Source organism: Lissotriton vulgaris, chromosome 5, assembly GCF_964263255.1.
Source record: "Lissotriton vulgaris chromosome 5, aLisVul1.2, whole genome shotgun sequence".
Taxonomy (NCBI): Eukaryota; Metazoa; Chordata; class Amphibia; order Caudata; family Salamandridae; genus Lissotriton; species Lissotriton vulgaris.
The window spans coordinates 1,084,839,636-1,084,866,303 of NC_141693.1; the positions used below are offsets into that span (position 1 = coordinate 1,084,839,636).

Genomic DNA, 26,668 nt, shown 5'->3' on the forward strand with positions numbered 1-26,668 from the left:
GGCCTGATGACCGACGCAGCGGGTAGCAAAGGTTTCAGGGCCATTCTGGTGTGCAAGTGGGTGGCTCAGCGATGGCCAGGATTGAGGAGAAACTCTGGGCTCACAAGTAACATAAGCTTCCTAGAGCTTTTTCCAATCCTTGTGGCACTGTCTGTATGGGCTGAGGTACTGAGGAACTAGTCTGTAATATTCTGGTCTGACAACATAGCAGTAGTAGAATGCATAAATAGCCAAACTGCTGAATGCAGCATGATGCTGCGTTTGTTGAAGGAAATTGTGTTACAATGCATGAAACTGAATGTCCTTTTCAAAGCTAAACACATGCCAGGTATTTTGAACCATGCAGCTGATGCATTGTCTCGTTTTAAAATGCAGGCTTTCAGGTCACACGTCCCACAGGCAGCGGTGCACCAAACGCCTTTCCCAGAACAGCTTTGGCAGCTTGGTGCCCCTGAGTATCGAACCTCGTGGCAGCGAGCCTAGTGCCCAGAACCAGGAGTGCTTAGGAAGGGGTGTTTGGGTCTTTTTGTCTTTTCATTTGGGAACAGTGGGAACACAGGTGGCATGACCCTGAGTCAGTGGTGGCATATCTTGCTTTCATGAGGGAACAGGGACGCAGAGTATCACGGGCAAGGAGATATATAACAGCAGTATAATTTTTTGCAAAGATAGGTGAAAGATGGAATCCCACGAGGAACTTCGTGGTGTGACAGGCGCTGAAAGGATAGCAATGTATGCAGGGAGGACAGCCAGATGTCAGCAGACCCATAGGACTTGAAATATTAGGGAAGCTAGTGGGGGACTGCCGCAGGTTTGTTTCCCGGGCGAGGTGGTCCTGTGTCAAGCAGCATTCTGCCTTTCATTTTACGGTGCATTTAGGGTAGGTGAACTAGTGGCAAAGAACAAGAAATATTGGCTGGGTGGCCTACAGATAGGACAAGTGAACGTAGGGAAGGCTTCAGTGCTGATTTCCATACAAAAGTCAAAAACTGATCAGGACGGAAGAGGGGAGAGCATAGTACTACAAAGAGCAGGGAACAATGCATGTTGCCCTGTCAACAGGCTGGAGGCGTTTATAGCCCAACGTGCACAAGTCACGAGAGGGCCTCTCTTGATACTTAGGGACGGATCCCCCCTCAATATATTCCAGTTCAAGAGAGTCATGGTCCTGGCATTGGAGAATGCTGGGCTAGACACTGCTGACTTTGGGACTTATTCTTTTAGGATAGGGGCAGCCACAAAAGCAGCAGCAAGAGGTCTGGGGGACGAGTGTCTCAAGAGGATTGATAGGTGGTCCTCTAACTGTTATAAGAAGTATGTGTGGCTGCACATGCTCTATCAAGGTGTGACAGTTCGTTTTACATACAAATGGTGTCTTCCTTTCATCCTGTGACTCAGAGAGGAGGGTGTAGGCACTATCAGATAGAGCTATGCGCAGTTTGTTATGTGTTCAGCATGCTGGCGTATGAATTTGAATTTAAAATACTTATAAAGCGCTACATACACCATGCGGTTTCTTGGCGCTGTGGAGGCTAACAATGCAGGGGAGAGGCAGTAGATGCTGGTAAAAAGGAAAGAAAAAGGACAATTTACAAAGGGAAGGCCTGATTGAATAAAAAAGTTTTAAGGTCTTTACGAAAAAGAGGGTAGTGCTTGGCCAGCCGTAGGTGGTCGGGGAGGGAGTTCCAAAAGGAGGGTGCCAGGAATGAAAAGTTGGCCCCTCCCCACTTTTTGCGCTTGTAGCGGGGTATGTATGTGTGTTCTTATATGTATGTATGTGTGTTCTTATATAGCGCTCGACTTACCCTTGGGCATCTCGGCGCTTGCATTGGGAACCCGTCCTGGCTTTTCCCTGTGAGATAACCCGTACTGGGAATCCCCAAGGTGAAAGCCAGGCATCCTGGCTTTCAGGGGGCAGTAGTGGAGATTAAGCAAGCTATTGCCCAGAGTTGCAGAGTGTGAACCCGTGATTAGAGTAGGCACCGAAGTGAGAATTATCGAGTCCGTGGACACTTGGGCTCAGACCCTGCCGCGTCGGGAATTGAACCCTGGTCCCGGGTCTGACCTCTGCTTCAGGGTATGCCTGCTCTAACCAGTGAGCCACACTACTCCACAGGGTACCTGCAGAAGTGATTGAGATGATGAACGAAGCTCTCTAGCGGGGATATACTCCCTTATCATGGAGGCAATGAAGGCGGGAGCTGAGCCCTGGCGCGCCTGGAAGACCATACAATCTGTTTTAAAAAAGGATCGCTCCCTGACAGGCAGCCAGTGGAGCGCCTTCAATAAAGGAGTTGAGTGGTGAGAGCGGGAAAGGCCGTACACTAATCGGGCCGCCTGGTTTTGGACCAGTTGGAGCTTTCGTAGGCTGTACGCCGGAATGCCGTTGTACAGGGCATTGGCATAATCCAGCCGGGAAATCACCAAGGCGGACATGATCAGTTTAAGTGCCAGGGGAGAAAAGAAACGAGAGACAGCGCGAATAGTGCGAAGAGTGAGAAAGCAAGAAGAAACAACAGAGCTAATTTGTGAGTGGAGGGTAAGATGATTGTTAATTTTGATGCCTAAGGTCTTGACTGAGGGAGAGGCGGCGGGAGCGGAACCAAAAGAACAGGGCCAAAATAAAGAGTTCCAGGGACTGGAAGAACCACCCATGGGAACCAACTCAGTTTTATCCGGGTTCAACTTCAGATGGTTGTGGTTCATCCAGTCCCTAATAAAAATCATAGTAGTCTGAAAGTTGGAAATAGAATGGGAAGAAGAGGATAGGTTGAAGATGAGCTGGAGGTCATCCGCATAATTATATACTGTGAACTCCAGCTGCTGGAGCGCAAAGATTAGGGGATAGATATAAAGATTGAACAAAAGAGGAGAGAGAGAAGAACCCTGGGGAACACCACAAGTGACCTTAAGTGGGGTGGCCGAGAAATCCCCCAACCGGACCGCCTGGGTGCGGTCCCTCAGGAAGGACGACAGCCAGACCAAGGCCGAGCCCCCGATTCCCGCCGCTCTGACACGTGAAAGCAAGATGGAATGGTCCACTGTGTCAAAAGCGGCGGAGAGATCGAGGAGCACCAGGGCCTGGTGTTTGTTTTGGTCCATGCCCTCCCTGAGGTTGTCCAGGACCTAGATAAGACCTAAGTAGTTATTTGTTAACACTACTTTGCACTGTTTTTTAACCTTGGGTGTGGGTAGGACCCTAATAAATTCTTTCTCCACTCCCACAACCCAATATTAACTTTCACACTATCACATGCTACAGCGAGCACTTATTCCACTGCTTACTATATTTTTTTGCCCCCTGATACCACCACATAGTCTACACTTATACATCCTTAAATTCCTTCACATATGATTAGGCCACAATCTACCTAATCCCAAGTGGTTTTTTCCACTTCCTTCGGGTGAAGGATCCCAAGTGATGTAGGGTGGTACAGGACGGGTATCTGATGGGAACATATTTTTCACCAGGAATACCTTGGATTCAGGGATTGTGTTCTTTCAACGCACACACAGTCATTCAGTTAGCTACATAATGTTCTTGTTGACCCATTGTTATACTTGGTTTTTTCAGTATTTGTAGGGATTGTAACAATGCTAGGTCATTAAATATTTCCCTCACATGCCCCCTTATTGTATTATTGTCCAGGACCGACACCACGACGGACTCGGTGGAGTGCCTAGGCCGGAAGCCTGCCTGGCGAGACGCTAGGCCCCCATTCACTTCTACATGGGCGCTGAGTACCGATGTTACATGGCGCTCAAGCATCTTGCCCAAATAGGGCAACAGTGAAATAGGGCGATAATTAACTGGGGCGGAGGGGTCCGCACCAGGCTTCTTCAGAATAGGCACTATTGTAGCAGATTTGAGTGCTGGGATCACAACCCCCTGGGCAAGGGAACTGTTGAGAAAAGTAATCGGGGGCTTAGTGCAGACAGAGTAAATCTGTTGGAGAATACGGGCCGGGCAGATGTCCGCCGGGGAGCCTGACTTTACCTTAGGAAGTATTGCCAAGAACACTTCTTCGGTGAGAGGGGGGATCGAAGAAAGGCAGCACTGGGCAGTCGGGGGAAGGGGTTCAACAAAAGTAGGAGAGGGGAGTGGAATATTGGCTTTGATGTTACTAATTTTTTCCAAGAAATAAGAATTCACAGAATCACATAAGGACTGGGTAGGGGGAGGTTTAAGTGTAGCCCTATCAGAGAAGGCCAGATCATGAATAATTGTGAAAATCTCCCTGGGTTTATTCTCCGCCACCAAGATTTTTGCTGAGAAGTAGGCAGTTTTAGCGCCTAGTATGGCTCTTTTATAGTCACCTAATAGTGTGGTGTAGTGGGTTTTCATTAAGGGACAATAGTCCCTTCTCCATTGCCTCTCAGCCCGCCGAAGGGTCAGCATTTTTTCCTTCAGATCTTCACTAAACCACCGATTTGACTCCTTAGGCCGTCTAGTTGAAATCGGACGTAGGGGGCTACGAAGTCACAGCCTCCAGCAAGCCAGGTGTTAATGGAGGTGGCTTGAGATGAGGAAGATAAGCCCGCCAAGTTAGGTGGAGAGTTCAGGAGGGAAGAAGATAACAAAGGGAGGTCAACACGGTTCCAATTTCGCGCCCAGGTGTTTTTGGCAAGCGGGACCTTGGCTACAGGGTTAAGGTGGAGGGAGAAGGAGATTAGAGAGTGATCTGACCAGGGACATGGGGACACGGACATAGCAGAAACGGAAATATTAAGAGACCAGAACTGGTCTAGCACGTGTCCGTGTGTGTGCATAGGGACTTGTATATGAGATACAAAATTCAGGGATTGAAGTGATTCTGTAAACTGCTTAGAGGAAGTGCACTCAAGGGGGTCCGTGGGCCAATAGTTAAAGTCAACTAGCACTAGGACTGAGGCGTAGTTGACCGCCAAGGTAGCCAATAAGTCTTGAAGGGCTGGCATAAACAGGTGTGAAAACTGGGGTGGGCGATACATTAACAAACAAGTGAGCGGGGGAGAAAAGGTAAGAGAGCGGACCACAAGATGCTCAGTGGGAGTAATAGGAGGGGAGGGAAGAAATTGAAAATTATACTCTGACCGGGCAATGAGAGCCACGCCGCCCCCTGTTTTGCCTGCCGGGCGGTCTGCACGGAGAGCCACATAAGAAGGGGGGAGAGCAGCCAGAAGGGAGGGCAAAGAGGACTCACAGAACCAGGTTTCGGTTAAAAATAGCATGTCAGGCTTGTGAGAGTCGAGCAACACAAACAGCTCTTGATGGTGTCTAACCACTGACCTAGTGTTGAGCAAGATGATAGACAAGGGGGGGGAAGAAGATAAGGAGCCAGGAAGGGAAGAAAGCTGTGTCGAGGGGATCACATGAGAAGAAGGGAGATACGGAGATGGAGGAGCGAGGCCAAGAGAAGAAATGTGGCTAATGATGGAGTCGGGCAGCGGCCAGTGGCCCTGGAAAGCTGTTAAATCCTCAGATGAATAAGAGATGGGAAGGGCATGAGGACGAGCCCCTAGCCCCGTCCGGCCGCGGACGGGCGCAGACGGGCTTGACTTAGGCACCACTTCGGCGCGCCTTCGTCGCGCCCGCTGCGCTCGTCCGCTGCGCTTTCTCATTGGGGGCATTTAAGTAGGAGCGGAGCGCGGGGTGTGGCGCCGAGCTAGGTCGCCTGACCAGCCCAATGTAAGATGGCGCCCACACACCACCGAGCCCTGAAAAAGTAAGTGCAATTTGTCTCCTGTGAATTTTCAGCAGGGGTTAAAAACAGAACTATGGCAAAATAAAATTAAGTGCCACTGCTCTCAATCGGCAGGGCGCAACAGTCACACACAGTGAAACAATGCCGCTCCTAACTGCAGACGCGAACCCTCTGCCACCGGGGTCGCCTGCCTCCAACAGCGAGCAATGGGAAGCCACCCCTAAGTAGGGGGGGAGCGCGGGGGTGTGGCGCCGAGCTAGGTCGCCTGACCAGCCCAATGTAAGATGGCACCCACACACCACCGAGCCCTGAAAAAGTAAGTGCAATTAGTCTCCTGTGAATTTTCAGCAGGGGTTAAAAACAGAACTATGGCAAAATAAAATGAAGTTCCACTGCTCTCAATCAGCAGGGCGCAACAGTCACACACAGTGAAACAATGCCGCTCCTGACTGCAGACGCGAACCCTCTGCCACCGGGGTCGCCTGCCTCCAACAGGGAGCAATGGGAAGCCACCCCTAAGTAGGGGCGGAGCGCGGGGGTGTGGCGCCGAGCTAGGTCGCCTGACCAGCCCAATGTAAGATGGCGCCCACACACCACCGAGCCCTGAAAAAGTAAGTGCAATTAGTCTCCTGTGAATTTTCAGCAGGCGTAGCAATGCATTTACCTAGGCTCTCTTTTTTCCACGTCACTTGCAGTTTCTTCATCCTCCTGTGACTCAGGGTAGAAGCCTGCACTTGTTCACACTCATAAGCCACAGCACTAACCGTAATGACCCTTTCTGTAGATGAACTATGTTTCCCAATGGGTTCCAGGTTACTGATGGACGGCCCACTCAATCCCCTAATAACTGTTTTGATTCTGTATTACAGCGTCTTTGTGGTCTCTGCCCAGCTGCTGAGATTTCATAAACTGATAAATTAATATTAACAATAAATCTGCAAATGTACAATAAACGGGATGCTTTGATCTTGGTATATGTCGTCTTTGATTGATGTACTGTAAAATATCCGAAATGTCACATTACACACATTAAAACAACTCAATACACTTTCCACATGTCATCCATTTTATTTCAATGACAATGTCCACTGCTGCTTTTAAAGGTTTAGCGTTTCCTCGAAATGACCTATGATATTTTCTTCACATTTTTATACAACGTATCGTGGCCGTGGCGTTAACTGCGGTTTACAGATGACCTAAGAGTTGAGACAGCTCTCTTACACTGAACAATGTGCCCGAACAGTAGAAATACATGAACATTGTGTCCAGCAGGAATCAAGCATTTTAGGCACATCTCTCAGGCAGTGCAAAAGTGCGCGCAAAGGAAGACAAAAACTCTGAAATAAATAATTTGTTATACATTCTTCTGAGCAACGCAACGAGAGAGGACAAACATGGAGAAATACGAGCATTGAGAGACGATGGTTTAGATGAAAACAAATAAATCGGGCTGAGTAGGGAAGATTGTTCTAGCGCCTGTGGGCCCTAAAAGTCACTAACAAGTGATAGGGAAGGATGAGAGGAGAGGTGTAATGGCAACTGACAGAGAAGGAAGAGCGTGAAACAAAATGGAAGATAAGATTGGGAGACACTATTGGGAGATGAATAGAGCAAGCAATGGAGGGAGGAAAGGTAAACATTGTGAACAAGTGGACATTTTTATTTCTTAGGCAACATATCTATATCTGGAGCCCATGCTGGGGAATATATGCTGCCGGTATTTTCCCCTCAGTTCTTCTCTACAAATGCCATGGCACCTCAACGTAAATGCCACATTCTGCTTAGGGCTTTGTCCAGTTTTTACCACAAAAGTAAAGTTTTGTGTACATCAGAATATTGGCATCCCACGGATAGTGAAGTTAACCAATTGATCGACATCTACCCTTGGTCTAGTTTTTTTTCTCTCTGCAAAATAGCAATATTTCCTCGAGTGCTAACTTTTGGTGAAAAGGAATGGGATGTTTTCTCATGAATGAATAATTTCAAAAATATTTCCATGCATCTTTGAAACTGGATGGATAATGTCAATTGTATTTCTTACCACAACTGCTTTAGCGGGGTGCAAATGTGGAATGCTTTCCGACCTGTGAGTAGCAAGCATCGTATCCATACTAATTGCAGGAAATTCTCATGAGAACATTTTTGAACACACCCCTAATTGTAGAGCATAGTACAGAGCGTGCTCGAGCAGTGCATTTTGAGAGATCCATTGAATGCTGGACTGACTTACAATCAGCAACGTACATAGGTGGGTTTTCCTCTAGAATGATCCCTTCCCCTCTCACCTGGTCTTAACACACTGGCGGACTTTGCCCACAAAAGAATTTCTTCGTGGTGTTTTTTTTCAATATAGGCTTAGACATCGGACTGGGAAATGCCCCAACTTCCAACTCTATTCCCTCCCCACTCCCCGTGATCTACTCCCTTCCTTTCTCTCCTTTTTTCTTCTCACTCCTCTTAACATTTCCCCTTTCTCCCCCATATCCTTTCTTCCACGCCCTGCTAGACTCCCTCCAAACTCCTTACACTACCTGTTCTTTCTCCATCCTTTTGTTCTTTCTCCATCCTTTTGTTCTTTCTTTGACATACTTCTATTTAGCGCCTTTCTGCCCCCAACTCTCTTGCTCATCTTTATTTATTATTCCCTTTATTTCACTCTTTCCTCGCCTTATGTTTCTCTTTCTTCATTTTCTCCTTATCCTTCGCTTCTTTCCTCCACAATCCTACCACTCCGTCCCCTCCCCCGAATGCAAACGTAGGACCTAGGAAGGCTGCGTTTAAATCACTTGGATTGGGTGACATAATCTAATTGTATTTTGGACATGGCAGGCACCCACCCTCCTTCACAGCACTGGCCGTCCCACCAGCAGCTGTGCACTGAACTTTGGAATAAATCGTAACAAAACGCCTGTTTTGCTTTTGACCAACAGGAACAACCTAAAGCTTTTTTTGTTCTTTCTCTATCCGCACTGCACACGAGGCGACCCAGCAGATTCAAAAGTCTCATTGAGACATGCAGACACAGCTCTGGATGAAGCAGCAGAATGAAGGATGTTATAAATAATAAAATACAGAAAATGATCTCATTTATTTGCAAGGTTAAGGAGGTGGCTTTTTCTTTATCTGTGCCACCAGCTCCTTGGCTTACTTTAAAAGACAGCGGCTGGTGCAACAGAGCGCTCATTGACATGCCCGTCTCATCCTCCAGTGCCGGGGATTTACTGTACCTTGCTGGCACAAGATAGGAAAACGTGCCGCGCGACCCGCGTCCTAGCCCTGCCATTGGAATGTGCGTCTTGGGATGGCGGCGCTGCGCTTGGAACGCATCCAAGCGCGTTTCCATCAGAGTAAAGTTACTCGGAGACTCTAAGCAGCCAAAGCAGAGGCACGCGGGACCGCCAGCCTGCCAGGCTGTATGCAGGGCAACAAACAAACAAAAATACATTCAATGGGCAAGCAGGATTATTTTGCGTGTTTATGTTTTTTTTAAACAGGTAATTAGCAGTCACATTCAGCTACGCACCTCCACAGCGAGCTCTCGGTGATGCTCCCCAGGTTGTAGTCGTACAGTTTAGTCAGAATGAGAATCACCTGCAGGCGAAAGAGAGAGAGAAATCTCGTGGTTAGTCTTAAACAATTACTGCCATTCCACTCCAAATGAGATGACCCAAGGGAGGGCTCAGTATTCATTTATTGGACGCGCCGCTATAATTGTGGAAACTGCTCTAGCGATCGCCTAATCTGACGCGGGGATTGAGGCTCGGAGCAGCAAGGGCTTTCCATCCGCTACACTAACACAGAAGCGCGCGCTCCCACTCCACCCACCGCCTCTTTGCCTCGACTGCAGAAACCTGCTAATGACCGGAAGTGCCATGGACCAGCTGAGGCACGAGGACTGCCAGCGCATCCTGCCTGTCACTGTTCCCCGAGCCATCTTTGCACCTGTTTAGGGAACATTTTCAACATCCACACTTCCAAGCATCCATTTCAAACACAGAGTCCGATTCACAAAAAAAGGTCTTTGAGTGGTGGCGACTTACTTCTGTCACCATCAGGGCTTTAAGTGGGCCGAGTCTCAGATCATGTAGTAATTAAAACCGAACATTGCAAATGCTCCCTATGGTGTCTTACATTAATTTCCTTAACTGTACTGGCAAAAAAACTGAACGATTTGTGTACAATTAATTTATAAAAACGTTCAAGTAAACCATATTGGTTATTTAGTTCCTGTGTATGTTTTACTTAAAATTGCATTCCTTGACAGTACAAGCTATTTCCAAGATGATGTGTTTCTATATTTTTGTTCCTGTGACATAGTACTGTCATATAGCGCATACTTTGAACTCAGTCGCCTTCAGGTGTTTATAACGGAAATCGAGAGATCTGGTTTTGTGGTATTAGGCAGTGTGAGTTTCTCACAATAATTGTTAGTAAGTTAGAGAATGTTCAGAATACAAAGAAATACAATATTTTCCCTCTCTGGAGAGCAGTGGTCACCTATTTCAGTTGAAATGGTGAGTTTTTTACAAATGTGTGTTAAGGAGGTGCACAGTTGTCAAAATATTTAAGGCATAATAAAAATAAAAATGCAGTGCTTACAAGTGAGTGGGTAGGTTACGTGATTGGGAGTGGAGAAGTGAGGGAAATGCAAGAACGTGCCTTTAGTAGACAGTGAAAAAATGCTGCTTGAGAGTGAAGAGACAAGGTGTGAAATACGCAGATGAGAATTTCACGTAGATGTGGTCAGAAAAAGAGTGTGAGTGACCAACAGAGTGAAATTAACACGGGTGATTGAGACACTGAAGACCACTACCCCTTGCACAGGCTCCTACTGTCACAATTGAAACATTCTCTATATTCATTATGACATTTTTCATTTACCGTAGACAGCTCACAACCACTGACAAAGCCAATAATACTTGCTTCTTTTAGGTGTATGTCAATTAGCACGTAAACGGAAAATGGAGGGAAGGAGCAGCGAGCGGACCATGGAGGGAAGGAGCAGCGAGCGGACCATGGAGGGAAGGAGCAGCGAGCGGACCATGGAGGGAAGGAGCAGCGAGCGGACCATGGAGGGAAGGAGCAGCGAGCGGACCATGGAGGGGAGGAGCAGCGAGCTGACCATGGAGGGAAGGAGCAGCGAGCGGACCATGGAGGGAAGGAGCAGCGAGCGGACCATGGAGGGAAGGAGCAGCGAGCGGACCATGGAGGGGAGGAGCAGCGAGCTGACCATGGAGGGAAGGAGCAGCGAGCTGACCATGGAGGGAAGGAGCAGCGAGCTGACCATGGAGGGAAGGAGCAGCGAGCTGACCATGGAGGGAAGGAGCAGCGAGCGGACCATGGAGGGAAGGAGCAGCGAGCGGACCATGGAGGGAAGGAGCAGCGAGCGGACCATGGAGGGGAGGAGCAGCGAGCGGACCATGGAGGGGAGGAGCAGCGAGCTGACCATGGAGGGAAGGAGCAGCGAGCGGACCATGGAGGGAAGGAGCAGCGAGCGGACCATGGAGGGGAGGAGCAGCGAGCTGACCATGGAGGGAAGGAGCAGCGAGCTGACCATGGAGGGAAGGAGCAGCGAGCGGACCATGGAGGGAAGGAGCAGCGAGCGGACCATGGAGGGAAGGAGCAGCGAGCGGACCATGGAGGGAAGGAGCAGCGAGCTGACCATGGAGGGAAGGAGCAGCGAGCTGACCATGGAGGGAAGGAGCAGCGAGCGGACCATGGAGGGAAGGAGCAGTGAGCGGACCATGGAGGGAAGGAGCAGCGAGCGGACCATGGAGGGAAGGAGCAGCGAGCGGACCATGGAGGGAAGGAGCAGTGAGCGGCCCATGGAGGGAAGGGACAGCAAGCTTACCACGAAAGGCAAGTGGAAGGGTCAGGGGCATACAGAGTAACGTGTGCAAGCATGAGTTTATCAAGGGCAGTGTGCTGATCATGGAGGGCAGACTGGCATTAGCAGGACTAACACAAAGGACCACAGTGGGCATGAAAAAGGGTGTAGCAGCATGGAAAACAAAGGGCAGAGGCGTGGGATAGGGGTAGCAAATTGATCACAGAGGGAAGGAAGGACGCAGAATGGGGATGGACACAGAACGGAGGGCATGGCGAATATGGACAGTGGCCACAAACTGACCACAGAGAGCATGCACAAGGGAGCAGGTGCATGAAGGTGGAAAACAAAGGGCAGGTAGGAAAGTAGTGGTTGCATGGTCAACAAGCTGATCACATAGTGTAGGAAGAAAGTGACAGGGGCAGCAAGATAACCATTCAGGGCAGGCTGTCATGGGCATTGGCACTTGCACATATAACTGAGCGCAGGGAGGAAGGGTCAGCAAGCAAACCACTGAGGGGAGGGATGAAACCCAGGGGCAGCCAGCAGATCATGGAGAGCTAAATAGCACAGGCACAAAGAGTCATGGAACACAGGAGGGAGTGGGCAGGGGCAATGCACACAGAACTTAGGGGAGAATGGAGGGGACAGGGCAGCAAACTGACCATGTACAGCAGGCAGGAGGGGCCAGGGGAACACATGGGGGAGGGGAAAGGCAGCAAGCTGATTACAGAGGGCAGGCCAGCAAAGCCAGTGGAAGCACAATGGACCACCAACGACTGCAGGGAGAGGGAAGGGGCAGGCAACCAGAGAAATCAAGGGCGGGAGCAGTAAGCTGACCACGGAGGACCGGCTGGCAAGGGCAGAGTCAGGATAAACTACATGCAGCTGAGAGAAGGGTGGGGCATAGTGCTGAGCATGGGAGTCAGACCGGCATGAGTAGGATTAGCGCAATGGACCATTGAAGGCAAGAGTGGGGATGCACAGGCACATGCCTGTAGATCAGAGGTCAGGAGGAGAGGTAGCAAGCTGACCACGGAGGACAGGCCGACAGAAGCAGCACAATAGACCACAGATGGCAGGAGGGACAAGACATGCATGTACACAGAGGGAATGGAGGGCATGGTGGATGATGAGTGGAGTGGTGTGGCTCACTGGTTAGAGGCGGCAGACCCGGAAGCAGAGAACGGCCTGGGACCAGGGTTCAATTCCCGACGCGGCAGGGTCGTGGACCAGGGTCAGCGGACTCGATAATTCTCGCCTCAGTGCCTACTCTAACCAGGGATCACACTCGGCAACTCTGGGCATTAGCTTGCCTCATCTCTACAACGGTTCTCCACATTCGCCGGGGATACCTGGTTTCACCTTGGAGATACCCAGTAGGGACCTTCTCACAGGGATAGCCAGGACGGGTTCCCCAGCGGTCTACAGCGCCACGATGCCTCAGGGCAGCAGTGCGCTTTACAAGACACATACATTTACATTTACATGATTTCAGGGACAGCAACCTGATCACGAATGGCAGGAGGGCAACCTCGGAGTACAGAGAGCAGGAGCAGCAAGGTGACCACAGAGAGAAGGCAGGAGTGGACAGGAGAACGCAGAGGACGAAAGAGGGACTGCAAGCAGAGCATGGCGGGTAGGGCAGTTTAGGCTGGGGAAGTACAGCAGACCACAGACGGCAGGAGGGAGGGAGGAGGCAGGGGCACACAACAGGAGAACAAATGACAGTAGAGAAGTTGCAGTAGAAGCAAGCTAAATGTTGAGGGAAGGCAGGAGGCAAACCGACCAGGGAAGGGAGGAGAGAGGTAGCAGGGGCACAAAGGAGAACCAGCAAGCTGATCACTAACAGCAGGCTGCTGTGGCTTGGCCACCCAAGGGGGTAGGTTCAGCCAGCCGCTCACTGTTCATGACCAAAGGCAATGAACAATTGGGGAGTTGGCTGAATATGTTTTAAAAAAAACTAGGAATTCACAGAAAAAACCCAAAAGGTTAAAGTGGAATTATGAATAGATGCTAGTAGGGGTTGAAAACAAATGTTTATAAACCAAACACCTTTCCCTGTTATGTATTAGCGATTAGAACATTGGAATGTTGGGAGCTCCATTGAAAACAATGGAGTGCTCCGGGCTTATAATGGCTGGTATAAGCCTGGAGCTCCAACATTCCAATGTTTCTTTGTCCACAGCCCTGGCTGTGGACAAAGGCTTCAGGGAACCTGAGGGGATTCCAATCCCCTCACGCTCCCAAAGGGCTTTGTTTTTTTTGTTAGAACATTCTGTCCTCTAGTGACAGAATGTTCTAATAGCCTTATAGCCCTTCGTAGATGGGCTATACCGCTATTAAAGTCCCTCTCCCTTGTTAAAGGCCCTCGCCTTCGGCTCGGGGCCTTTAACGCTGGAGAGGGCCTTTAATAGCTGGTATAGCCCTCTACGGCGGGCTATAAGGCTATATAAGAACATTGGAATGTTGGGAGCTCCATTGAAAACAATGGAGTGCTCCGGGCTTATAATGGCTGGTATAAGCCTGGAGCTCCAACATTCCAATGTTTCTTTGTTCACAGCTCTGGCTGTGAACAAAGGCTTCAGGGAGCCTGAGGGGATTCCAATCGCCCCAAGCTCCCAAAAGGCTTTGTTCTTTTTTGTTAGAACATTCTGCCCTCTAGTGGCAGAATGTTCTAATAGCCTTATAGCCCTTCGTAGCTGGGCTATACTGGCTATTAAAGTCCCTCTCCCTTTTTAAAGGCCCGAGCCAAATTAACGCTGGAGAGGGCCTTTAATAGCCGGTGTAGCCCTCTACTGTGGGCTACAAGGCTATAATAGAAATAGTAATATTACTAACTATAACTAGTGCCCCTGTCATGCACAGTTTATGGCCTCACAAATTATGATATTTAAATAGGATTTTTCCCATCAGGCCAAAGTAACTATGCAGAGTCAATGTAATTCAGTTGCACAAGTCCTTAACGTGTGCAACAAATAAAAAAAAAAAGAATGATCTTCTGGACAGAGGATGTACCTTACAGCTAGGGCAGTCGACCCCAAATCTGGGGAACCACGTTCGAGTCTCGGCAACAACGCTCAACATCCTGTGATTCTGGGCAAATCACTTAATCTCCCCATGCTTAACAAAAAGGAATGTGTCTTTATGTAATGAAACTGGTGCTCATGTAAATTGATCTGATACCTGATAACCTTAGGTCAAGTTCGCTGTATATAAATCTCAAAGAAAAAATCAGCAGTTCTTAATCAGGGGTCAATGACCCCCTATTCAGTGGGTCGGTGATGGTTTGTAAAATTAAATATTAGCAGTCAATAAAGTACAGAAGAAAAAGGTACAATTTAGAAAATGTTATGTAAATGTGAATGATTTGAAATTGGAGGCAAAAAATTAAGTTGGTATCCTTAGCTTGATTTGTGGGAGCAGCACAATTACAGCAAACAGAAGACAATGTAGATGATGGGTAGCATCAATCGCAGTATCAGCGGAAAGAGCATGCATTAGGAGTTAAAAAGGCGAAGTGATATGCTAGAATCTAGCATATTGCTTGGTCTTTGAGATTAAAAAAAAACTATATTTACAAAAGCTCCAGCCTTCCCAATAAAATGAAACCCTTTTACTATATTTGCAGGTTAAATAAATACAATATTTAGCCATTTATGTATTGTTTTAATGTGTGTTTTTTTCCCAAATGTGTGCATTATTTTGAAGTTAAATAGGTACAGATTGCTTAGGCAGGGGTCCTGGCTTCCAGTAATGACTCAGTTGGGGTTCTCATGCAGAGTTAATAATTCAGTAGGGCTCCATTTAAGTGAAAAGGTTTAAAACTGCGGCCTGGATCATTTCAATTTTATCTCCGCTCTAATTTCTTGGTTCACTTTCATTTGAATTCCCTCATCTGTCATTTGTCCTTGTTCTTATGGCCGTTTAGATAGCTTTCATATTTTAACCAGACTTTGTCGTAAGTGCAACTACCCATTTTCAGTAGGAGTATGAAGTAATTGCTAAAACACTCGACATTGGGAAAGGTGAAAAATATAGTAAGAGAGATGCTTTTTTTACTCCATCCAGAATCCCATTCATCTTGCTTGTTATTAAAAATTGGGCAGGATATGGATATTGCATGAGCAGTTAGAGTTTGGGTCAAATAAATGTTCCAGTTCACAATTGCCAATTCTGTCACTATTTTAGTAATGTCAATAACCTCTAGGTCTTTCCTGCAGTTTCATGAATTTTACCCGGCAACATTAAGATAAGATTTTATCTCAAAATACAATTTCAAATTGCTTTCTTACCTAGCTCATCTGATAAACCATATGTTGAAAAAACACTTTCCATTCCCTTTAAATTATATCTGTCCAAGTCTTTACAGACAAGCCACATAGGGAGAGTTTTTTTTATGACAAATGGCTCCATAGTCCATGATATATATCAGGTAAAAGGCCAACTTAGACAGTGGTGTCACTTGAGCATTCCTCATCTCTGAAGATGCCATAGTGTCAATTTCCATTGCAATCAGCAATCCCTTTTCTTTTAAAATTGCTCATAGGCTCTGCCAGAACGTCATGATTCTTGACTTGATCTAGAGCACTAGGAGATGCATGCAATATTGATTCTCAAAGTTTAACTCGAAACTCTAAAAAAAATGTATATAAATGGTCACAAGGGCCACCCATGACCACTATAATGGTCGATTTGGAGCCTCAATAGTGAGAGCAGATAAGACCTGGATCGTTATCCACAGTCAGGCGCCAGTAGTCCGATGTATCTTGCTATTATCTAGTGGAGCATAATATTTGGTATGGATCTTATGATCTAGAATGGAGCAAATAGAAGGTAAAACCTTGGATACACTTCTTAAAAAAAATGCATACAATTAGGAATTTCTGCTTCCACTTTATTTTTTGTATTTGCTTTCCTGTATAAGTACTTTAGGCCTCTATTTTTATGGGCAAAGTTACTTTAGGGAAAATACATTATTAATGATCCGAATTTTAATTAATTAACCTTCTTAAGCATGTCTGCTACACTTGTATAGAAATTTCAGACAGCTATTATTGGTGAACGAGTCACTCCCACTTTATATTTAGCAACAAGAAAGTTGAAAGAGCCAAGTCATAGAAGTAGTGAATTGCAAATTCACTACAAGAATTTAAGGACTTTTTTTGTTATGCTCAGAGGATTCCAGTGTACTGTTAAAATAGTAACACTTCCACAATACTCATTTTTTTTAAAGGTTGAAATAGTCGCTGATCCCATAACTTACGTCTTGCAACAACCTTGATATTCTGAAACTGCCTTAAGCCACTAAATGTGAACATACGCATTAAGCTACTTCAATAAGAGATACATTAAGATTTACATTTAAACATAGAAAAAATGCAATATTCTACATTCAGCCATGTACCTAGTTTGTCAATTTTGGACATGTACACAATTTCCTTGTGACTCATGCCCTAATTAAGCATTTCACAACATTTATATATGTATTGTGTTTACGTATGCTGGAAAATTATCATACTATCCCCCCTCTCATTGTGTAATCAGTATATGCCATTCACAGATTATACATACGTACAGTTATGTTACTTGTTAACATTCAATTTGTTTATATTTTTGAGGGATTCAAAAACATTTTACATAAAATACATCAGTGCCTGCACATTTCCCGATAAAAACGGGACTAGTGTAAGTTAGTAGTTCAGTGCCAGAAGAGCATGGCAATATAATAGTAATGTTTACAAAGTTACTATTCTGTAGTGCTAAACAACATTTTCTTTGAATTTCTCTGGTACTTTTGTATTGGGTAAAGCCAGCTTTGGCAATCAATTTATACATTTACAGGGGTATAATGGAGGCTACTGATGCATGCAGAATGGGGACGAAATTCACTCTTGTAAAATTCAGTTTTGTGAATCATGCTTACAGAGTACAGGGGTAAACTACAGCTGTTTTAGACATAAGATTGATTTGTGTACTGAAAAGCCTTTGTGAATTTGTGTCTGTCAGAATTTGTGTATATGAGGTTGGTAGGAGCTACTCTCTTCCACATTAATAAACCAAGCTCATTACGTGAAAACAGTTCTGAGAGACTTTGCTTATCCCCAATTAACTATCCCCCAGATTAATATAAGTAACGTTTTGCGAGTCCTTTTTAGCGAATTTTAAGGATTCGCTATTAAAGACTCGCAAAACGGGATGCATGTAGAAATCACAATATTTTATGTGAGTACTACTGCTTCCTTATTTGAGATTCGCTAATTGCTAATCGCAAATAAGGAATGGCTTTCCCATTGATTCCTATGGGCCTAAAGTCCCATAGGAATGAATGGGGTGTCATTCCTTATTTGCAATTAGCGAATCGCAAATAAGGAAGCAATTTCAAGGGTGCCAGGGTGTCCAAAGGACACCCTGTCGCACCCCTGAAATGGTAATGTACACTGGTGTTGCGCACACACATGTCCAAAGGACATGTGTGTGTGTAACATACAACTTAGAAAAATGCACTAAAGTGCATTTTTCGAAGTTTTTGCTATTTACCACGTAGTTAGACTTCGCAGTAAATAGCGGCCCCAGATTGCGAATTCACAATTTTAAAATGATTCATGAATTGCATTTAAGGAATCTCAAATTGAAATTCCTTAAATGCAATTAATCGCAACTTAGCGATTTCTAGAATTGCGATTTTTGCATTTGGGATGGTGAATCCCAAATGAAAAAATAGAGCTCGCAAAGGGCCAGATTCTCAGAATCTGGCTCTTTGCGAGCCGATTTCGGCTTGATGAATCTACCTGTATGAGACAAGCAGTAGGAAATCCCCAGGGAAGTGTGTATTCAATTCAAGCAGTACCAATTCCAAAGTAAATACCTCAATACAATAAAAATTCCAAACTCATTTAGAAAGATGGAGAATCATTTATTGAGCAAAAGGAGTTAAACTAAGTTAAAGGGGACAGTGGTGTGATTCATTTAGAAAAAATGAAGCCCCTTCGAAAACAACTGATTCTGCCCTCGTTATCATTTGGATCTTTGGTCTTCAGAAATAAGCTCAGCAGCTGGCTAGACCGAGCTTAATGAAAATGCTCTTGCCACCTGTTTTACCTCCCACACTCCACAGCAACTCCTCAAATGTGTCTCTAATTTAAGGTAAAGAGGCAATTTATGACACTAGAGCTAGATTCATAGAGTTTTATATGACGTACGCTTAAAGCAACCGGTGAATACACCATGAAACATCTTTTATGGGAGAGTCTAAAAAAGAAGTAAAGTTGACTGGAACAACAATTTACAAGTGCTAATGTTATGCTTGGAAGCACTAAGCCTTTAGGAGAGCAACGCTCTTATCAAGCAATTTTCAAAGGGGCTGATGAAACAGGCAAAAATGGTAACAATGTTGATTAATAATAATGTTCTCCTCTTTCCCCATGTACTAGGCAGAGGAAGTCCCACTGGACGAATTGTAGTGTTTGGCATGAAAAGTGAACACTTGGAATGAGGGTAACAGGGCACTGAGTACAGAGCATTAAAAAAATTCATTTGGAAAGGACTCACATCAATCAGGCACTGAGTAGAGTGCACCACACGTAAATCCAAATAGAATTTGCAACAAGAGATCTTGGTCTTGATGCAAGCCAACTGACCAGTAGTGGCAATATTTTGGCTGAAACGAGTAGACTCAAGATTCAGGAGTAAATGTAGTACTCTAATAGCATCAAGCCTTGCTTTTAACAGTGCCAGGAGACCCGAGAGAGAATAAAGTAGATTTAAGGATACCCAGTCAATTTTAATATGTAGATCCCTTTATTACCAAGTAAGGTGTCCCTTGAATTTCAATGTTAAGCAATCCCAGAGCCCAGATACCATATGTATCTGGGCAAGGAATCTATGATGAAGCATGCCACTTACTGAACAGTACAAAGAAACAAGAATGGAAGGTGCACTCAAATGAAGTCAATAAAGAAAGTAATTTATAAATATCTTCTTCTTTATTCAAAAGTATTCATGAAGCAAAGGCACAGCCAACGTGTTTCGTTCCCATTTTTTGCCTTTAGGAACTTCGTCTGGGCAAAATAGTATTCTCAGGGGGCGGCACTCGTAGATCAACACAATGTGCGAACCGGGCTTAACGACGTAATTTGCTAGACCAAGTGTGGTCTCCTTAGTTAGGGAAAAGTCAACCCTGATTGGGATGTACTCAAATAGTCCTAGTCGGTGCGGTAGAATCAGTTGTATTGAAAGTGCTATTTATAGCCCCAAGTTAGGAAATGTAGGAAATAAATACGAATGGACCATTGCGTCTTCAATAAGGTTTCTCGTATTAATGGGGCAGCCAAGTATGAGTGGCCCAAAGTTCGTATCACGCTAATGAGAGAGCGCAAACCAAGTAAAATGTAGAGGTGCACCATATTTACAAGCATGTTGCACCAGTTTAGTTAAAGGAACACATAAGAGTGTCGAATTTTTAGAGTGCATACATATAAGAGTGTTTATATCAGTGTGAAAAGCTAATGTAGGAGTGTTTAGAGATGTTAGAATGATATTAAACTCCATGTTATGTGGCCATTGCAGAGGAGAATGTAATGCTGTTAAACGTAGAAATGGGTAGGCCTCATGGTCGTTTACTGAAGAAAGAATATGTGCTTGTACAATTTCACATGATATGGATTACTGTTGTCATTATTCAAAGTATTATTAATCATAGAATTGAAATTATATGTTTTATAGAAGTGTTCCTTATAACCAGTGTGTCTAATAAGTTAGAATACTGTTTAAGCTGAGAAATAAAGGTTCATAGAGTGCACAGGCTTGTTTCATGTAATTCTAGCAGGCCTGAAGAGATAAGGCCGTTTCTTTAGATCTGCATGTGCTCGTTAGAATCAGGTCGTGTTAAGCATAAATTGTGAACCATGCTCGAAGGTTTACGACTTAGGAGATAAGTTGGAGGCCGGAATTTGGGGCCCACTTCATGGGTGTCTGTTTGCAGGTGTGAGGGGGTTCCAATCAAGAGAGTGATGAATAGAGCTCTGTTCTGGGAGACAGGCACAGGCCTGGAGGAGGGTTCAGGAATTTCCTAGGGGGTACCGTCTTGCCGGAGAAGAGCCTGAGAAGCAAGGTCAACGCTAACAAGGAGCCCAGAGGAGTATCAGCATGGAAAAAGCCAGAACCGACACCACGTGAGGGGTGTACGTGAGGGGTGTACGTGAGGGGCGTCTCCGAGGGGCGTTTCAATTGAAATTGTGATTTTGTATTATGGACAGCACCCCTGGGTGGAGTTAGAGCAGATGGCCTGAGGAACCTAAGAGAGCGGATGGGTAGGCAGATCGAGCATAACTGCGGTGCACAGATTTACAACAAAGGCTAAGGGAAAGTGAGTGACCTTCTTTGGAAGTCACCACGGCTGACACCTTTTTAGGTTAAGATCTTGCTAAGTAGGGATGTCACTTAGTCTAGTGTAGGGACAGTCTAATTTGGATTTTTCTTCCTTTTGTAAATGTCGCACAGGTTACAACTTGTGACTATTCTTGCAAACTTGTTGATCCTTGAATTAGTTTTGGTGATATTCTTTTGTCGCCTAAGATCATTTAGAGAATTCATGTTTGTATTAGTGCCAGTGTATCTTTTGAACCTTATACTGAGATGTTTGTATCTCCAGTTATCTTTGGCTTTATAATAAAACTTTAAACGTATTCATTGTAAGTGGTTCTTTAGAGTTGTGTAAAGTCTTAAACTGATTAACCTAGTAGTGGATTGCTTTTTACTCTATGACAGGTAACAAAGGTTCAGTCGACCTGAGTTGGGATCTAGATCTATAGTGATCTGATAAGAAATCAAAAATCCCACCTTACCAGTTGGTAGCAGAAGTAGGATGGTTACCTTCTAGAGGAAGATGATCTAGACTAGGTTAAGATTACCCCGAGGCCCCTAGAGATCGAGAGATGAGCAGCAGAAGAATCGCCTGCCGAAGAAGGTGCTGACGGTGTTAGAGAAAAGCAGCAGAGTTGGTCGAGAGTGAGTATAATAAGGGTCATGCGTTGTCAGATTGCGGTGTTTTGTGTTGTATCTGTATTGTAATGTAATGCGGAGTTGAATGCCTGTAGAGTGATTGTGAGAGGGTTGTGAGCGCGCGCAACCTGGTGAAAATCTTAAGTTCAGAGAAGAACTTAAGTGGTTCGGGTGTATCGGACATCCAGAGTAATTGTCGACCATTGTAGAGGGGGTCAGGAGGTACCATTGATCGCCCGCAGGACCGTGATAGGGGGAACGCAAGAGTGAGTGTATGGGTAACGGACGCAGGTCGGAAGTTACTGTATGTAAGTAACCTATCAGTTAAGGCGATTGTCTGGACGTTCACGGAAAGACATTTCGTCAGTTAAGGTGACAATTACAGTTCCATCCCATGTAACTACCTTCGAACAGGCAGTTAGACATGACATTTCACAACTACAGGATGTTGATTTCAAAACATTCCAAAACTTTTCTAAACTTGAGAAGCAGGCCCTGACCAGCCTCTCAAAAGATCCGTCTATTATAATAAAACCTGTGGATAAAGGGGGAGCCACGGTAATCATGGATTTGGTCCAATACCGACAGGAATGTCTGAGACATTTGGACAATGACAAATTCTATCAACGTCTGACTGAAGATCCTACTCCGCGTCTACTTATTGAAATCAAAACCCTGGTAGACGAAGGAAATACTGAAGGCTGGATTACACCTCAGGAAGCAAGATTTTTGGTGACAGAGAATCCTATCATTCCGGGGTTCTACTATCTACCCAAGAACCACAAAGCCACTAGACCTCCACCAGGACGTCCCATCATTTCAGGGATTGGTTCCCTCCTGGAACCTCTTTCTACTTTTGTGGATTTTTTCCTTAGACCTCTTGTCAAGAAAATGCCGACTTATTTAGAGGATACGGCTGATGTTCTCAGATTGCTACCAAGTGTGGAATACAATGTAGAGACTGACCTTATGGTCAGCTTTGATGTGGAATCTCTCTACACTTGCATACCTCAACAAGACACTCTCAACACCATAAGAAATCTCTTGTCGGCTGAGGATCTTGACAGTATCACTCCGGTGAATTTCATCTTATCCTGTGCTGAAATAGCCATGAAGAAGAATTTCTTCAAATTTGAAGAACAATTGTTTCTCCAGATCTCCGGGACATCTATGGGGAGTGTCTTTGCCCTGAGCCTTGCCAACCTCTATGTACACCAATTTGAACAGGACCATATCCTCAACCATAGCAACCCATTTCTCCATCAAGTGGTGCTATAGAAGAGGTATATAGATGATGTCCTGGTGGTGTGGCGAGGCTCTGTAACAGAGATTCAGTCATTCCATCAATGGCTGAATGAACATGACCGATACCTCAACTTTACTTTAGAGTACAGTCATGACAGACTCTTCTTCTTGGACTTATCTATCTTTCCAGAAGCTGGGGGTCTACAGAGCGAGCTCTTCACCAAACCTATGGCGAGGAACTCGCTTCTACTTTTCAATAGTTACTATCCACGCTCCTTGAGGGAAAACCTTCCTGTGGGTCAATTCCTCCGAGTAAGGAGGAACTGTTCATCGAAGGCACTGTTCAACAAACACGCCACTGTCCTTGCTACTCAATTGCAGGAACGTCAATATCCGAAACACCTCGTGAAAAAGGCATGGAAGCGTGCATCAAACAATAATCGCGAGGCACTAATTGAGAGACGTCCACCCAAACCACTTTTAGAGAGGCTAACGTTTGTCAGCACATTTAATGTACTGTCAAATAGAATTCAGAAATCAGTACGCAAACACTGGGGGATTTTAAACACCACTGATGCCAATATTCCCTCACCTCTCTTTTCTTTCAAAAGAGCACCAAGTTTGCGCGACACCCTTGTCCACACCAGACCTAGGGCACCTAACACAGAGTTCTACGACCTTATGGGGTCTTCCACCGGTCTCGGGCCATTACCCGTGTGGGTCATGCAGCGTTTGCCCACAGACAAGCAAAACCAATACAGTTGACCTAGGGACAGGCAGGACATGGGTCCTCAAGAAGCATACAAACTGCAACACTGATAATGTTATTTACATGATCACTTGCCCCTGTTCCCTGAGGTATATCGGATACACCACCCGGAAAATCAGATTGAGAATTGGGGAACATAAAAGTACCATCAGGTGCCATAAACAGGCCACAAAACTCACCAATAATTTCTTAACCCTTAGGCATACAGCGGATGAAATGAAGTGGGTTGAATTAGAGCATCCATATATTCCCCCCATGTAAGTGATGTGTCAAAGTTTCTACTCACAAAAGAACAGAAATGGGTCTTTCTTCTCAAAAGTCACATCCAAGGCCTTAATGACGACATACCTTGGACATCACTCTGAAAAGTTGATTGCCAGTCCCGGCGTGTCGCCATCTTGCTAACCATGTTCCACCGTGTACTATATTGTACAGTATACACCACTCATGAGTCGATCCAAGTCTGGTCTTGGTGGTAGTGCTTTTTACAAATTTTTACAACTATTTACTATCCTTTGATCCAACATCTGACCTAGGTTTTTGCTATCCTAACATTGCCACCTGTTTGGCGAACACATCGCGGCATGATGCCATATTTAGGAATTCAACTGGCCTCTCTTGTCTAATGAATGTTTGCCAGTACAATCCTGTGATTTATTATCCAAACATGGGTCCAGTAATAAATTCTAAAAATTCTTTTAATACACTAAAAATGTCTTCACTACATAAATTGTCTTACTACAGATTCTTTCGGTGAAATTATCCAGCCAAAGAAAAGTGTTTGGAAATATATTCTGGTCCTTTGTTGATGACAGCGCCTTACTACAATTCAGTGAGCCTTCTTATATTAATGTTTATAACATACACACATTTAAGTTCCGGGATAATGATAATCAATACGATGACTGTTGAGTCTGTCAGTCCTTGATGGCGATTACATCTCGCGCGTTCCTAGACAGCGCCTGTAGTGTCCTGCTTTAGCTCTATGGCGCACGCGCGGCTCGCGTGCGTTCTTCAAAACACGCATGCGCGGCCTGTATAGCATCTCTGCTATGCGCATGGCGCCGCTATATTCTACTGGCGCATGCGCGCCATAGCGATAGCGTTTCTGCCTACGATTCAGCGCAAGTGCCTAAACATGTATTTTTGCCAGCTGCAATCAATTTTTCAATTAACACAGGTATATAAGGATATGCGCGTTCAACAGCCAGTTACCTCCACTCCCTCTCGGACGCTGGTGTAGAGGTACCGACGGACAGGTAGGGGCTCAAATTGCGCTGCTACATACTATGACCCCTTTATCTTTTATCTTTAAACTGTGTTTTACTTCTATTGGTACTCTTTACCCATCATCAAACTGCCATGCAAGCTAATCCTGAATCCAGCTTATTCAGTTTTGGCTACTACCATGCCTTCTCCTGCACAGTCATAGTCAGCTGTTCATTGAGGTTGAATCTCTTCCATAGACAACTAGGTTTTTTGTTAGTAGAATATTGGAAATGTATGATTATATGTATCTATGCACCTCTGATTTTGTTCTGAGGTTCTTCTTCCCTTTCCACTCTAACAGAGCGGGGCCTCCTTCTCCCCGAGTGGGTGCCGGGTGAGGTGAGGCACACTCCCACAAAATGCTGGGTGAGTTATATTCTATAGTTCTTATGTTTCCTACATTGATATGTAAATACCAGGAGAACCTTAGGTCTTCTGTGTGGCGGAGAGACTTTCTCTTCCGCACTGTTTGTGTTTTGTGTGCTTCCTTTTCCAAGATACCATCATGCACGTGTTTTGATTACTGTTGTACACTCTTCTTTTCTCCTTTAGGAGAGATCGCATTATTGGATTACCACCAGAGAACATTTGGGCTCAGAGTATCTGGTAGGATGAATCAGTTATAACAGTACACAGTCACTAGTTTCAATTTTTCACTTAAATTGCAGTCGCTATTTTCACCTAGTCCTGAAGAAAGCTTGGACCCATTGTCCATCTAGCTGAAACATGTCGACCTCAATATACTATGCCACTACATAGTTATTATTTAAAACTATTTGGCGTTGTTTTTAAGCTTGACCCTAGGACCATATCTATTAAACTTATTTTTGGTCCTAGTAGTTAATTTTACCTCCACTTTTCTTTTACACATTTTCTCACTAGCACTGCACTCCATTAGCACTACCTGTGAAGCACTGTGGTCTAAGAAAATATCTCCAAAATCCATCTCCGCATCACCACTAGGTGCGTTAGTTGAGATCTGGATTTATGAGATATCTCCCACGTGACGATACTCCACCAGATGGGTGGGCTGATGGGAATTTTTTTCAGCCCAGTGCTATCACATCTGTGCCTTTGATGGATTCACGGTTCTAGATCTGACACGGCACACAAACAGTTCTGTTGACCAAGCTACTCTTTTCTGTTTCGACAATTACAGTTAGACTGTGGGCGTACAGTCAAGGAAAGTGATCGCTTGGTCGGAAGTAATCATTTTTCAGGGTATGAATGGGACGCATGCATGAACAGGAGACGAGCTGAGAGAGGAGGGGAACTGCTGCGAAGGGGAGACGAGTGACGTCAGAGAGAGCCGCGCTGTGATAGGCCGGTTGACGCGAACCGCGCTGTGATAAGCCGGTTGGTGTGAAGCCGCGCTGTGATAGGCCAGTTGGTGTGAAACCGCGCTGGGATAGGCCGGTTAGCGAGAACCGCGCTGGGATTGGTGGATTGTCATCAGGAAATAAACGAACGCAAGGAAATAGGGGAAAATTGTAGATTTTGATCATGAAGTGTTTTAAATGCTTGAGAGCGATCTTTAAGAGAAAAAGGAGAGAATCTTATTACGGGGAAGAGGCACCGCCAGAGGGTACACAAGCTCACTATATGGCTACGAATGTTGGGTTGCATACTATATTGTGGCTTGCTACGTGGAGTAAGATTACAGAAGGGAACGAAGAACTGACTTTTCCAAAATACGGAACGTTTAGATTAGAAGTGTTGCACCAGCTAAAAGCAGTTATGTCTTCATTGAAACCTTTGCCTAGACCAACACAGTTTGAAGCCTTTAATGCGTGGATTAGAGCGGCGCACGACAGGAATCAGAACAGGCGTCAAGAAAGGGTGAGACGATCGGTAAGAGCAGTACAGGACGCC

General features: G+C 45.4%; 1 protein-coding gene across 1 annotated transcript in view; it reads right to left on the reverse strand.

The window, feature by feature from the left end:
- The window catches only part of LOC147712037 (VPS10 domain-containing receptor SorCS1-like), a 2,945,658-nt gene that overhangs the window by 2,011,677 nt on the left and 907,313 nt on the right, over positions 1 to 26,668 (reverse strand). Inside the window, exon 2 of the mRNA XM_086922756.1 lies at positions 9,208 to 9,275. Coding sequence (XP_086778882.1) covers positions 9,208 to 9,275 — 68 coding nt within the window. The remainder of the gene's footprint in view (positions 1 to 9,207; positions 9,276 to 26,668) is intronic.